This window comes from Anopheles funestus, chromosome X (genome assembly GCF_943734845.2).
Source record: "Anopheles funestus chromosome X, idAnoFuneDA-416_04, whole genome shotgun sequence".
Classification (NCBI taxonomy): domain Eukaryota; kingdom Metazoa; phylum Arthropoda; class Insecta; order Diptera; family Culicidae; genus Anopheles; species Anopheles funestus.
Window position 1 is genome coordinate 3,689,844 of NC_064597.1, and position 16,377 is coordinate 3,706,220.

The following is a 16,377-nucleotide window of genomic DNA, read 5'->3' on the forward strand; positions in this document are numbered from 1 at the left end:
AAACCAACCAACCATTGGTGGCTATTTATTTTGCGTTTCCGATGGCTTTGCACCGGCACCGGGAGGAAAATTGCTATAGCCGGCGAGCAGGGCTCAAAAAACCGCTTCCAGTGTTAGTGGCTAATGATCCGTTTGCCTGGACCTCAGATCACCAGCGACACACTCGGCACTGGGGGACGTCTGTCAAATGGTAATTTTGCTACAATCACATCTTCGCTCATCTGTCTCACTGTGTCCGATGAAGGATGAGACCTCTTTTTTGTGAAAAAAGGGAAATATTGCCTATTAGCAGAAGTAATGGAATAGAATTTATTTCATGCACACCGATACATTGTGATGGTCTTGTTATTTTTACCAAGGAAGTGATTAATCAACCTAGTGTAAACTGGTACAGGACAGACAACAATCGAGTGCTACTTGATTAGCTCACGAAGAAGCATTTAGTACGGGTATGAATACGTTTCCCTTCCAGCGAGATAACAAAACCATTAAACTGCTCCAAAGCAGGATTTCAAGGCGCGGTAAATGTCTAAGTCACGAATCGGGCATCAGTGATAAAATAGAAGTGATTATCGTGTTCATCAACCTTTTTTTTTACTGAACAGGTTTGGTTTGAATGGCGCACAAGTTTTAGGATGCTTAGTACCACAACCATAGCGATAAACAAAGTCGTGCATAAACTGTTTCTCCACTGAACAGAAATACATCAGTACTATTTTGAGATTACTCATGCTATATTGAGATTAGATAAAGATCGTCCATAAATGTCTCGATACTCAACAGAGACACAAGACGAATATCTGTAAAATACTCCAATAACTCGAACTACAGAATTAATTCTTCAAAACATTCTCCAAAAAATCACATTCTTGAGGACCTCAACAAAAGTAATACTTCAAAAGATCGTCCATAAAAGTCTGGACACTCAACAGAGACACATGACGAATACCTGGAGAGCACTCCAATAACTAGAACTACAGAATTAATTCGTCAAACCATTCTCCAAAAACTCACAGTCTTGGGGACCTCAACAAAAGTAATGCTGCAAAAGATCATCCAAAAAAGTCTCGAAGCTGAACAGAGACACATGACGAATATCTGTAGAGTACTCAAATAACTAGAACTAGGGCACTAATGCTGGAGAACATTCTCCAAAAACTCTTGGGGACCTCAACAAAAGTAATGCTGCAAAAGATCGTCCAAAAATGACTCCAAACTCTACAGAAACACGTGACGAATATCTGGAGAGCACTGCAATAACTAAAGCATCAGATCTCACATTTCAAACCATTCTTCAAATATCAACACAAACTAGACTGTAGCATCAACTTTATTTGCTGTGACGCTTTGGTCTACAATAATGAGACACATTCGAATAAGTCATCAGTTTCCGAAACATGCTGAGTGAGTTCTCTATGGTGGTCAATTAATCGTATGCAGTTCCTCTTCCCTACTTTACCATTCAGTTTTCTCGCGTGTTAAGCAATCAAATGCTAGCGATAGAAGGCTTGCCGAAACAAAACCACAAAAAAAAATACAGTCAAATTTTGAGCAAAAAAAACCTATAAAGCAAAGCGAACAGCCAACACTCAACTTCATGCTTGTTCGGCTCATGCAAATGCTAATCGATCGAACCCGGTGAAGGTACGGGGAGGCATAATAACGAAGCCGCGTATAGCGTCCCTTTTGCAGCGCGTATACATATCTGTACACCATCGATCCATCGATCTAATGGGTGTGTGCGATAGGAGGGAAGGATGGGGAGGCGGAGGGTAGGCACGCTAATGCAAACGCGAATGAAATACAAGTCAATCGATCGAGTTTGGAGCTTTTTTTTTTGTCTTCCTCGATGTTCTTCCTTTCACCCGGGGTTTACACCGGGAAGGGCTAGGGACTGAGATCGTAAGAAATCCCGGAGCGCCAGCGCCAAAAGAACTTAGCAAACAACAGTACCAACAACAGCAACACCGAAAAGAAAGAACTGGCAAAATTTAATGTACCAACAAAGTGTGTGAAAGAGAGCGAAAAGCGGAGAGAGGGAGAGAGAGCAAGAGAGTGAAGTAAAGGAAGTGAGGATGTGGGGGAGTTGACCGAGCGGCGAAAGAATACATAAATTTGAAACCCTCAAGACAACATAATTATAGAGCATCGTTAATATGGGTTTAAGTAATAGTGTGCGGGTGAATAGTGCGGCTGAGCGAGAATGGATAAAGAAGAGGGTGGAGGAGATAGGGGGTGAATGGGTAAAGGTCGGAGAGATGATGCTAGAGCTAGTGAGGAATAGCGAGAAAGGCCACAAAGAAGCAAGGTGAAACCAGGATCTCGTGGGGTCGTAAACGGAGAATAGAGAGCGTGCGTAAGTGTGTCCGAAACGTGAAACGACAATCGATTCGCTGATGAAAGCGCCGAAAAAGGCGCCCCCATCGTTTCGATCCCCTTCACCAGAAACGGTCTCCCCTCCGCCCTCCCCTCCCACCCTTCTTCTTCTCTTCTAAACAAAGGCCGAGCGAAAGCATTTCAAATGTATGCCGCCCTCGCCCTCGTACGCGGTGACCGGTAGCCAGCCGCATCCATCAGACCGTCTAATTCTTATCGGTCGGACTGCTCGAGCTACATTTTAATAAGTAGGTGATGTGGGAGGTTGGGAGGTGGGGTAGTAGAAAGGCAACTGTTTGGTTTGGTGTGCAACCTTTCCCCCAATGTGCTGGAATACGGTTGAGGCGTGCAATTTTTCCAGACCCCTGAAGACCCGCAAGCCTTAAAACAAATAAAACTCTCCCTTCCCTACCCCCTCCCCCATTTTCCCCCTTCCATCAACACACGCTACACACATTCGTACAGGACGTGCAAGTCATTCTCCACTTCCAATCCAGGATTCACCTCAATAAAACAATCTCCCACCCCCTCTCCACCGGCTCCCTTTTCTCTCTTCACCGTGCGCGTCACACGCAGAAAGAAAAAGGGGTTTTCGGGGGTGTTGCATTGAAGGGAAGCGTCCAGCGTAAAAACAGCCAAAAGCCATTAGCGATCACTTCGGGTGAACGGCGGTTCCTGTTAGAGGAAGCGGGTTGGAAAAGTCGATGGGGGAAAAGCCTACCAGTAGGCAAATGGATCCTTAACTACTGACACAGACATTGTGTGTGCGAGAAAACCTCAAATTGGTTCAATTTTAGGTTTTTTGGTGCTAATAAATACATCAAGAACAGATGCGCACCGCCAACAGCTCCCGAAAAAAAGGGACAGTTTCGGTTGTGCTATGGTTAGGCGAGATACGAAGGAAGGAAAGGAACCAATGGAGATGGTATGATTATTTCTTATCGATTTTCCAACCACGTGTGCAGCAGGGAAGTGCGTGTACGTGTGTTTGAAATTAGCGTGGTTTTATTGAAATAATTTTCAGTGAGCGGGTATCTTCCCACACCTTTCCGGGTACCGGGGAATGAAGTTTTCAACACCGAAAGTCGTTAAATTGAATCCACTTACCCGTGTGCGGTTTCCAATTAAGTTTGTACATGGGGTTTCGGATGTGGAACGAGCTGTATGAGGGGAGCATAAGACTGGTGGAGTGATGAGTGCAAGGGCGCCCAAAAGGTAAACAAAAATGTGTCTCGTGTGAAATTGCTACTTATTTACGTGTAAATTTTAGTGGTTTCTTCAGTATCTTGTTTATTAAACCTCGGGAACTCCGTATCTTTTGATCGCCAAGCCCGGCGGAATTTGCTGATACTTAACTGATTTCTGCAAGAACTCAGAAATGAGAAGTAGAGACACTTTTCATGCGCGCTCAATACTCAGCAAAACGCTCTCAAGAGTTTTTTTCAGTTTTTTCTCCAGAGAACTATAAATCTTTGAACTATGAGAAACCTATGCGAGTTATTGAGTTTTGAAAAATTGTCACTCAAAGCGAACACGGTAACTCACGTATGAAAAAGCTATATGAGTGAGTGAAAAAATTCTCAGTATCCGTGATCCATCAACTAACTCAAATGAAGTAGTACAAGATCTTCCAAGGTTTCCAAGGTTTCAAGGTTTGTCCAAAGTGCCCAAGGTTTCAAACTATTTCTTGAGGAATTGTAAAGTTTTTTTATGATGCTGTAGATAAATAAACTATTCTTTGAACCACTATCGCGCCAGACACATACTCTCAACTTTTAGAGTTGAGTAGCATCGAGGGTTTTTGAAAAAAGTTATCCCTATCTTCACCCTCTCCATCTGCTCTTCACACGCGGACGACTCCAGGTCAAAAGCATATCTATGGGTAATTAGGGTAAATCAGACATGAACTTCAAAAGTTTTACTACCATAAACAAATTAAACACTCCCTTAGCCAACGGGTGTGATGGGGTCTCTCGATGGGGTGAAACAAAGCGGCAAACTTTAAACGATAAAAAGAAGACAAGAGATTCGTATATTTTCATACATTTTGTTGATTTTTTTTGTTTGGTGTTGTTGTCGTACTTTCGCTACAACTTTTTCGCCTAACGTAAAGCCGCAACACCCAGTCACAAAATGCCCGAAAGGGATGGGAACCCTCATAGAACCCCGGCGCCAGTCAGCGGGTGATTAATGCATCGTTCGCAGTAAAAGAAATTAATTGTTAAAAGATCAAGAAAAGGCCCCCCAACAGACAGCAGAGCTGAAATGTGTGCTGCTTTTGGAGTTTTTTTGCTGGCGGTCTTGCCGCAAATAATAATGGCGGGTTCGTTTTATTGTTTTTTTTTTGCTCCACCGCACGTCAATCTGCACCCCGGCTTGATGGCTTTTGCAGAGCATCCAAGGGGGATAGGGATGGTTGGTTCGTGGAATGGGCCGGACTCTTGTTTATATGCACTGCCGCAAACCTCGTAAACAGCCCAATTTTGTAGCACAATTCTTTGAAGCAGTTTTGGGAAGGTTACATTTTTGGGCGATACATTGGTGGCGTTTATTGAGGAGTTCCTCTCTCGGTTGTCTATTTGTGTGAACTCTAACGCAAACGTCAAGATCTTGTTTTCTTTTGGGTTTGGGATAAGCAAAAAAAGTTAGAACATTAGTTTTGTTTGATAAAGACGTCAATTATTGAAGCTTTAGCTTCTGGACCCTGCCCCAAATCTATCTGAGCTAAGTAGTTGCATCAGATCACTAAGCACATATCCTTTTAAGCACAACCAAAAGGTCTGTCTGGCTTTGCTGGACATCGGCACAAGTTTTTCGGTGGCAAAAACCGTTGCTCAAAACGTTTGCAATCGCTCCAAAACCGGCAACGATGTAGATTACGGACCGGATCGGTTAAACCAGTTCGAGCGGTAGTAAAGCGTACGCCAAGTGCGCAAGAAAACGGTACCGGTGGTGTGGGCTCCAAGAGCAAATTGCACGGTTTAACGAGCGATCGAGGACCGTTGAAGGTTGTACCTCTTCCTCTTCGGTGCGCGGCGATCTCGCCCAGGGTACCATTTTCGATCGGCACGGTTCACAACCCAGGCCCCGTATTGCCCCGTGGTACGCGCTTAATCGCATTGATTGATCGGTTGTTTTGATAATGTTTCCTGGCGTCGTTTCCCTAACGGCTGAGCTGTAAACGAAAAAAAAATGGGCACCAACAAGCTTCTGCGCTTCGACGTGTTGCTCGTTACACGCACGGTGCTGGTTTGTCCGCTGCATTAGGGCCGGCCTAAGTTCATGTTCCTGCGCAATACATCGTTAGGCTACAGATGCCGAAAGCGAGGAAAGGGGGAGGGTTGGGAGAGGGAGGGTGATATCCATGAAAACGGTATGCAACAGCAAGTGACATGGGGAGTGATGCTGTTGAAGAGTTGACGGAAAAAACACTAAACTAATGCCTAGCTAAACTAACGCCAAGATCTCGTGGATGGCGCTATGGGGAGTTGTATTGTTTTAATGAAGAGCGAAATTAATTAATTGACCGATTGTGTAGATTCAACGAGCGCGACGATTATGGCTTACTAAATCGCACACATGAAGAGCTGCGAAACAGATTGTGGGAAGATGATAGGGATGTTTTTGTGATGATAAATTCTTGGAGAATACCCAAAGGTACTAAGGATAGTTGGTGGAATCTTCGCAACGGAACAACTTATTGGAACGATTGTTTCGTCCATTGCTTTTAGCAGTTAAGACGATTAATATCAATGCTTTTCCAATGTCCTCAATGTTCAAGACATCCTAGTTATTGGAAAGATAGATTAGAAAGATCTGATAAAAGGAGATCATGGGATATTTTAGGTATCTTCGCATGGTGGCATACATGTCTGACGAATCATTTTGAAATGTTGTACAACAACTGTCACCAACGATTACTGATGCCGATACTGGAACTCAAGGAGATACTCTCGTTTAAAAAAAAGGATTCCTTGATGTAATGTCCCTCTATTGACTGCGACGCAACTTGACGCTAACCTTTAACATTCTTTCCGCGACCCTTCGACCCTTAACGCTTGTATGTGTGTGTGTGTGTGTGCTTTGAAAGATCGGCCCTTCGGCCATATACCTACCCCAACAACTTACCCCCTTCTTCTCTCTCTTTTGCTAAACATCCACCACCCCTCCCCTGATCTCCCCCACATCTTCTTCACTGTCCTTCAAGGCTAACTACATACCCAGAACCGGGAGTTGACTAGTGCGCACTGTTCCGCCTTTATCTCACCGTGTGTTGCTCACGTTTGAATATCATACCTTTTATCTACATGTTGCAATCTAGCAAATCGTTTGCCTGGCGTGCGGCGGCAGGGTTTTTTAATCGTCGTCGCTCTGCACAATTCGATCCCTTTCGAACCCGCGCATCTACCAAACCATTCCGAAACCTTACCTTCGCTCGTTGCACACTCGTTCGTCGCGTCCGCTAATGCAATTATCGCTCATATTAATATTCTCATCCACCTTCTAGCGATTTACCATTTTTGCAATTAGAAATACATTCATCATTCGTCACAGGGGTCTCTCGATAGCACGATAGGTAGTACGCTTTATGGTATGGGCAGCAGCCGGGACCGGCGCATCGGGGGTTGGACCGGTTTGACGGGTTGTGTTGCCATTGCCCCAGCAACTCTGCTCACGTCGTATCACCATTTGTCTCCCTTCGCTTTTCCCTTTTCCCATCCCGTCGCAGGCGCGGGCGAATCTTGTACGGAGCGGATAAACAAGGCGTTTGCACCATTCAACCTGGCCCTCCGGTAATCTTCGGCGATTGATGTGTAATGGGGCCCGGTTCGGTTTTGCTAGTACGTAGACCGTGTGTTTGTGTTTGTAACTGTTTGAAGAAGAATTCCAACGTGACCATTTGAACGACTCAAAACGTGCCCCGATACAATATGGGATCTGCAGTCTTCCATTCCAAAAAAAAAAACGGATCAGCACAGTTTCAATGTATCGCTATATTCCCAAAAACATTTCTGAAACGCGTCTGGTCGTGAAGGGTTCCTTGGTTAACACATTCCAAGGTAGATATTCTTAGCTTCTTCCTCAAGAAAAAAGGAAGCAATTAAATCAATTTCTTTTCGTCATCAATTTCCTTCGGGATGGTGTCAAAATTTGATAAATTTCTCGTCTCCAAAACAAACGCACGGACCAAGTCGGAAAGGGGTCGCCATACCCTGCCGTTGGCACGGTGTTTATTATGAATGTTTGTGGAGTCTTCGGTCCGCTACACATCTTCCAGCTTCTCGTGCGTTCGGATCAATTTTCTCTCGCACACAGCGTTTGGCTTTATAATGTCGGTGATGATTTTAAAACCTTCCATCATTGTGGTCCCACTGATTGGGTGCGACGGTTTGGTTAGACCGTTTAGTTTTACGACCTTTGGAAGCTGTAAATGAGTTTGCTCGTCCCAGTGTGGCTCCGTCCGAACCGTCGTTTCAACGATCCCGAACGAAATGAGACCCAAATAAACCAAATTGGACCATAAAAATCGAATACCTGCCGGCCACCCCCGCCACTATGCGCGGACCCCCATCGCATTAACCGGCGTTGCCATGGATCCTTTAATAGTGCCGCGAAGACGGTACACAAAGAAGGAAAAACACACACATACACACACACACACAAAACCAAACAAAGTGCTTCAGAATCCTGGCCCGTCGAGAAGGACCACGAGAAGAAACAAAGGCGCCCCAGCAGTACCTCAAAAGCAAACGAACCTCAAAATTCTTCCTTGGCACGTTTTGGGCAGGAATGGAAAATCAAAACAAAAACATAAGAGAGAGATAGAGAGAGAACGAAAAAAAAAATCCACACGAAATCCCCATAAACTCATCTCATTGCTGACCGAACGTTTTTTGAGCACGCAGCGCGGCACGCAGACAGGCCAGAGGTTTTGTGGGTACGCGCAAGGAAGACGCCCGTCCGCTGATCACGGGGAGCCCATTAAATCACCTGTTTTCGGATGGGTTCAGATCGGGCACAGTCATGCCATAGGTTTTTGGGGGTTTTTGGTATATAAAACAAAGACCCGCTCCTTGACGCCGCGACTCCGGGCAAGGAAGTTGTGAATTAAGCCCGTCGTCGGAAACGAATTATAATCAGCCGACGAATTATGATGGACGGCCCAGCGCCGGCTCTTCGGGTCTCACGGTTACAGTGGTAAAGCTTGATGCTCCCGCCTTTACCAGTGCCCCGTCACTCTGGTTGAAAATCGAAAACAAAACCAAGCAAACAGCAAAAAGATTTCTTGAAAAAAAAATGTATATCCAAAAACCATGTACGAGAACTTGAATATCCTTTTCTTGCGATCTTAATAGTGATCCCGACGATCGCCCGGGAAAGTTCGCGCAGGGTAAATCTTCGTTGCAAAATAAATAATGTACAAAAACCATATTTCCCGTGGCCGGTAATAGGAAGAAAAACTAGGATAAGTGTCATACATTACGATTCTAAATATATTTTTTACGTCAACGAAATGTCATACCTTTCTCACACTTATTTCAATGGTTTCTTTGCTCTTTTCTTTTTGTTCTCATTTTGCCACCCCATTTTCTCGCCCTCTGTACAGGAACATCCGGGATTGCGGGGAACACCGCTAGCAATGCTGGCGGCACAGTGCAACAAACTGTCCAGCAAGTCGCCACCGCCGCTAGCGGATGCGGCCGTCGGTAAAGGGTTTCACCCTTGGAAGAAGAGCCCAATCTCGTCCGGTCCACACTCACCCTCGAACACACAGTCGGTCGGGCTGGGCGGTGGTAACGGTTCCGGTTCAGGTGTTAGTAGTGGCGGTGGCAACGGCGGCGGCGGAGGCGGTGGAGGACTTGGAGGAAATTCTGTACTGCAGTCATCGCTCGGGCGACTCTCGTCATCCGGCAGCTCGTCCACAATCAGCCCAATGGCGAATCTCACGACCAGGTAAGAGAACGCATCCCATCTAGCCTTTTTGGTGCCGCTTAGTATTTATTAAGGTACTGGTACATGGCCCGCAAAACTTTATGCGCAAACTCAAATTATTGAAAACTTTACGTCTAAAAGATATCGGTTCGTTTAACCGCGTGGATTTCTCATAAACGCCCGAAAATCTTCTATCATTTTATGTTGGTGTAAACTTACTGTCATTTCTCTGCATAAACAAATCGTGCTGTTTAGTAATTTTATGAGTTCTATCTCTCCGGGAGTTTACAACCGAATGTCAAAATGTTTGCGGTTGACGATTTCAGCCCGACGAGCTAAACTTCTTTTCGACGTAAAGTTTGCAGCTGTCTCCATTTTCAACGGCAAACTTTTTGACTTCAAGGATCGTGTACCAATGCCTTTAGTGTTTTAATGAGTGTGTGTTTATGTGTGCATGTGTAAACAAAAGTTTCAAATATCAAGTGCTGTTGGAGTGTATCGTACCTTAAAGTTGGAAACCTTTAATCTTAAGACGATACCGGCCAAACTAACTAGTCAGTATCGAGCGATGCATTAAAACTAGATTGTATCATGCGGAAGGAATTGTTTGATTCTGTACGAAACTTGTTGGCTGTCGGAACAATGCTTTGTGTGCGTCTGTAGTGCAGCTAATCGAAGATTTGATTAAGAAAAGCAATCTAAATATTAATTCACAGGCTAAGTTTGCTTCCCAGTTGGAAAGTTGGAATCAGGCAAGTTTCAAATATTAAAATGCATACAGAGAATCTAGTTGAAGGTATGATAGAACCCTTTGACAGGCCTGGTCGATTAGTAGATTTAAATTACATCTTAATGAGCGAACGAGACACAGAGAGAGAGAGTTAGTGACAGCTAGTAGTAACGTTAGACAGAAGGTTTGACAGTTGTCATCTTGTTTTGTTTACAATAGTATATTCACGGTAACTCTTATGCATACTGTTATCTGTCAAACTAATAGTACGTTTCGCCTAGAAAATTTGTAATGAAATGTGTTCACATTCTCTGTATAGAGTAGTTTGATCGCTTGTTTATACTGCGCACACACTGGCACACGCACAAGTATGTTAAATTATTTCGCATTTTCTCTTTTCTTGTTCTTCTTATCACTCTCTCTTTCTATTTCTTTCTTTTTCTCCCACTCGACGAACCGCCCTATAAATGTGTACAAAATGGTTTGTTTTGTTGTATGTTTTTTTTTTGGCATTTCCGTACGCATGTACATGTGTCACCGTTACATACCATGCTCCTTATCGGTTATATCTCCCCCTCCCCCCTTCCCTCCCTTCCTCCTATCCTTCCAACATGGTTCACCACCCTTTACACATTGGTTGTGTTTTGCGATCCAGTGATCTGTACTTTTCCGGTGCATCCGGATCACCGGGTGGGTGTGGTGCGGATAACGCCCATCACACCCTGCAGCACGCACTAGGGGCGGCGGCGGCAGGCAAGGTAGGTGGCGATGGTGGCGGACCGGGGCAGGCAAGCTCAACGGCGGCTGCGGCCGCCGCTGCCGCTGCCCAGCTCGGGTCCGTTTACGGTCGCCACCCGTACGACTGGCATCCGTTCAACGCGGTCGGCAAGCCGGACGCGAACGGGCTGGGCGGCAACGGGGGCCACGGGACGCCGACCGGCTGGTGGGACATGCATGGGGCGGCCGGTAGTTGGCTCGACATCGGCACTAGTGCCGCCGGTATGCACGCGGCGACCATGGCCAACTATGCCGCGTCGGCGGCGGCCGCCTCGGTGAGCGGTTCCGAGCATTACGCCTCCACCCTGACGCACGCGTCTCTCACCAACACCGCACACCTGCTCGGCTCCGGCCAGCATCTGCTGCAGGATAGTTGCTATAAGAGCATGCTCCAGCCGGGCGGCGTCGGCGTGAGTGTCGGCCAGTCGGCCGCCGGCGTCGGCGTGGGCGGGTTCGGGCTGGGTCCGCATGCGGGAGGTTCGCCGGCACCGCCACCGAGCGCCCCGCAGGCACCGTCGCCGCGCAGTCAGCGGCGCTACTCCGGCCGGGCGACCTGCGACTGCCCCAACTGTCAGGAGGCCGAGCGGCTCGGGCCCGCCGGCGTGCACCTGCGCAAGAAGAACATCCACAGCTGCCACATACCCGGTTGCGGCAAAGTGTACGGGAAGACGAGCCACCTGAAGGCGCACCTCCGGTGGCATACCGGCGAGCGGCCGTTCGTCTGCAACTGGCTGTTCTGCGGCAAGCGCTTCACGCGCTCCGACGAGCTGCAGCGGCATCTGCGCACGCACACAGGTGAGAAACGATTTGCTTGCCCCGTCTGTAACAAACGATTCATGCGAAGTGATCATTTAGCCAAACACGTCAAAACCCACAACGGCGGTGCTAGCGGTGCGGGCGGTAGCGGCGGCGGTGGTGGCGGTGGTGGTGGTGGTGGTGGCGGCGGCAATGGTGGTGGAGGTGGAAGTGCTGGAGCAGGATCTGGAACTGGAAGTGGCGGCGGTGGAAGCGGTACCGGTGGAGGAGCGGGAGGCACTAGCTCGTCCGGGCCAAATGGTAACAGTGGCAACGGAGCTGCCAGCGGTGGCAGCGGCTCTAGTGCCAGCAGCGGCAACAGTTCATCCGGTACGAACGGTGGTGGGGGCGGCGGCGGAGGTAGCGGCGGTGGTGGTGGCAGCGAAGGCACCAAGAAGGGGACTACCTCACAAGCGCAGCAACCGATGGACGCACACTGCAGCGACTCGGAGGAGGGCGGCGTGACAGGTGGGTCGGTGCCAGATCACCTGCACGGTGGTCCGCTCGGTGGCCTGTCGGCGCCTCATGGCGTGATGGGAGGCGGTCCGCCCGGCATGCTGGGTGGCGCGTCCTGCCATTCGATGGGCTCCCCGGGACTTTCCCACCCCCAGCAACAGCAGCAGCACCATCAGCAGCAGCCAGGCTCCGGCACGCATCACCATCACCCGCATTCGCATCATCCGCATCACTCACATCATCATCATCAGCAGCAGCAGCAACAGCAACATCATCACCATCATCATCAGCAGCAGCAGCACCACGCGCACACGCCCAGCCCGGGCCTGGAGCACGTCAACCAGCAGCAGATGGATGTGAAACCGGGCATTGTCTGAGGCACGGTGCAGGCCGACCTGCTCGCACTGTTCGGACAGCGTACCGACATCGTCAGAGCAGCAGATTGGATCTAATCGTTAGGCTAGACCAGACCACTGTGACTGTGCCCATCTGCAGGCGCGTCCAAAATCGCAAGTATTGTTGCTTCTGGACGATCCCAATCCATACTCGATCCGTCAACGCGAGCGTATACACTTCGACCTTCGTATACTAATCGAGTACTAGCTTAATGTCTGTAGGAAATAGTGCATTTTTCTTCCTTCCTTCTACTTAGAACATCTTGCCGGCTGGACGCATCTGATCTAGCGTACGTGAAGCGTACTGCAGCGTAAAGAAGGTGAAGAAATGACGTCTACAAAAGCGAAGACATAAAATATGAACCATAAATATGTTTACCTAACTTAAACAAACAAACACACACGTACATATAAATTGTTATTTTATCCTCGTAATTATAATTCGCTTTTTCTTCAATCGTTTCGTCTCGTCATGGCTCTTCGAGTTGTAAGATGAAGCAAAATCAAAAAAAATATTAAATGATCCAAAATATATGTCAAACTTTGGACATACCATCGCACACGCTAGAGCGCGCGTGTATGTGTGCTGTAAGGGTATCACTGACAGGGTAGCTTTAGTAACTGTACAGCTGTGGAGTTCGTGGAGTACTATTTCACGTATGACCACAAACATCCTGGATGTTAGTGCAAGGTTTACGATAAATCGTTATGTTTCTAGACCATACCGGAATGAGATAAAACACCGAACAATGTATCGAATACACTGTTGAGCGTGTACACGTAACACTTAAGCAGGCGAAGGGATATTATATATTGTATGCTAAAAACATTCAAAAAAAAAATCACATTAACTGCAAAACAGCGACGAACCGTGTCCACATGTGTGCTGGGTGTAAAAGTGAACTAAAACGGGAGAAAGTTATTGGTTACTAATTTAACTATAATCTCACTGATTAATGTAAGTCTTGTTAAAAAAAAACGGGGATGTATCACATCCAACCAAACTGCAACAAGGCGGACGAGCGTGGCCAGATATGGGCTCAGATGGAGATGTGTGAGAAGCTGAAAATAGGGTAATATAGCAACCGTGTCGAAAGCGAAGCAGAGCGAACGTTTTGAACATGGGCAGACTAAGCATGAAGAAATTGCGAAATCAACTTTAGGCAAACAAGTTTAGGAGAAAGGTCGTCGGGCAACGAAAATTGACAAAAAAAGGCTAAAAAACGGTCTTTCGTTAGGCGAAAGGCATTCAAATACATGTATGGAATAATTGAATCCTAAAATGTAACATACAAAATTTGACAAAACACTCTACAAATTAAGAAACATTCATGCAAAACAAACAAACAAAAATGTAAAAACTTATGCACCTTTATCGAACATTCAGGCCCCCTTTTAGGTGGATGGTTTGTAGCAGAATCTCGCTATTGATGAATGAACGGCGTGAATCGATAGATGTGTTCAAGCACAGAAGGATATTGCAAAACAAAACAATAGGAACGAACTATTTCTATCTTTCGTCACACTTTGTTGCGACGGTAAGATTGGTATAATTTTTATTATTAGTAGTAACTATTTTATTACCATTATTATTATTATTATTACCCTCCATTGATCCTGTATCTCCCCCTTTTTGTTCTCGGCCCCCCCAAACCCCCCTCCCTTCCCACCCGTTTTTCGTAATTAATTAGGATGAACTAAACAATTTTCGTACGAAATGAATACATGCAAGCAAAACAAAACTATTGATGGATCGTAAATATACACCTTATGACACACCCAGTTCGTTTAGCGTTTTTGTTTCCACTCGTGTCTATGGTGCTTAATATCACTTAGCAGTGTTTAGTAATCCGCATACGGTTGCGCTTTACTTGACACTTCAATCCGGTTAAGTATACGTACCTATTGACAAGTAATGGTTTCCGTGGAACTATTTATCACTTATGAAAAGTTTTATTCGAAAGATCTTTTTTTTTATTTTCGTACCACCACTATTGCAAAAGTCGCCGCACGTCGCCGTGAGTATTATCTACTTGTCAATGGTAAATCTCCATTTTAATAACGAAACCTATCCGCTTTCATAAAGATGTACTACTGATGCGAGGCATGATCAGCTCGCACGGTACACTTCATCAATCTTACCGGCCATTATAAACCGTATGGAGCATTATTATTTACCCACGAATCAATGCTTGGCTGCGCCAGTTGATGAGCTAATTGCTGGTAGACGCACGTATAATCAATTACTTCCCTAATTGCCTTTGATTAACGCTGTGCGGCTACTTTTTCGTGCCGAGTTTCGTCGGCGTTCGGGCCCCGGCTTCCTTCCATCGGAATCGGAATCGGCATCAAACATTGTGCGACGTACATTTTTGTTGGATTTTTCGTGCGTTTTCTATCATTGTGTTGCGCGTTTATTCTGACGCTGTTGTGCCTGGTGATGAGAATTTCTTTTCCAAAGCAGTTTAGTTTGTTTCATTATCATTTGCTAGCTTCATTTTATGCAAATGCTTACTCTTTGACGTCCTATTTCAAGTGGAATACTCAGTGTATGTGTTTGACAAGCAATGAAGAATGATCATACGGAAATGTTTAACCGGTTTTTGGGCAAAAACTTCCAACTCCCGTAACGCGTACGAAGACACACTCACACACACAATCATCATAGCTCATTATTATCTTCCCATAAACCGAGATAAGCAGATGTGACAGATGTGCTACTGACACCGAAACTAAGTGACAAACGTTAGAACTGTCACGACACTCGCAAAAGGTGAACAAAGCGGCCGCGGCTTTGCCTTACATTGTTTTCCCGCCGGCTTCCTTAAAAACCGGTGCGTGTTGCTTTAGCCGCAATAACATCAAACACTGTTGCGCTGTTTTTCTGCATACTTCCTGTCCTCGGCGCATCGTGTTTGACATATCCCGTCACCATAAAATAAACTTCATCCGCATAGCGGCATCTCTTTATCGCTTTACGGTTTCGGTGTGCCCGTCTCGGTGGTAAAGAAGGCAACGTGTTAGCCACATTCCGTACGGTGCCACGGCACGGGCGCGGGCGAAAAATGCGAGAACGCAACTATCCGCACCACGGGTGGTGACGTGTTGGCCGACGTGTCAAAAACTAATAAATTAAGTGCAGTGTGGTGTGAATGCGGCAACATTATAATCACCGTCCCCTTCGTCGGCGGGTTTTCGGTGGAAATTGGGTGCGGAGCCTGCGGTTTAGCGTCAATGAATCCGTGGAATGATAAAAATCTTTCTCCCAGTCCGCTTTCCTTTTCCCCGGTTTTTGGTGTGCGCCCGTTCCCCGCGGTAAAGGACCGATCGACGCAGTTGTTGTTCGACGCTTGTTTCCGCACGCCTCGGTCGGTACGGAACGCGCACAGGAAAAGAACTCTTTCCACTCATCTCATGCCAGTGAAGCGTGCGTATGTATGTGGCGACTTTTAGTGGGAAAACACGCACACGAAATGAGCATAATAGAAACCTCTTCGAGCGAATAGATACCTTCCCTCCCCACCCTTTGTCGTTTGCCGTTTTTCATTAGCTTCATCTTAACCTCGAGCCTTGTGCGTCTTTCGCGCGTGTCGGTACCGTATTATCTTCCCTAAACTAACCAAACAATTTGGTTTCATGTTGTCGAAAACCGATGCCGGCAACATGGGGCATCCCACCCCCATTCCCACCCCCTACAGTGGGCTATGAAAGGCAAGAACTAAAAAAAGGGGTGTGGATTGTGGCCTATAACACCAGGACAAACGACCGATCCCGAATCATTAATCAATCAGCCGCTTTAGAGTCTCTGAAGTTGATGGCTCGTGGTTGTTTCAAGTTTGTTTTCTTTTGTTTGTTACCTCGACACTAAACGCTTAGCAATTGTTGCGTTTGAGAATGCGATTCCAGAAAATTTTT

The 16,377-nt window shown here is 46.4% G+C and overlaps 1 protein-coding gene across 5 annotated transcripts in view; it reads left to right on the top strand.

Moving 5' to 3' along the window:
* The window catches only part of LOC125762641 (transcription factor Sp9-like), a 76,053-nt gene extending 61,809 nt beyond the window's left edge, over window positions 1-14,244 (top strand). For all 5 annotated transcript variants that reach the window (XM_049425024.1, XM_049424994.1, XM_049424986.1 and 2 more), the window contains 3 exons: window positions 8,984-9,330; window positions 10,695-11,611; window positions 11,672-14,244. In XM_049425024.1, the coding sequence (XP_049280981.1) occupies window positions 8,984-9,330; window positions 10,695-11,611; window positions 11,672-12,444 (2,037 nt within the window). In that variant the 3' untranslated portion in view covers window positions 12,445-14,244. The remainder of the gene's footprint in view (window positions 1-8,983; window positions 9,331-10,694; window positions 11,612-11,671) is intronic.
* The last annotated feature ends 2,133 nt before the right edge of the window (window positions 14,245-16,377 follow it).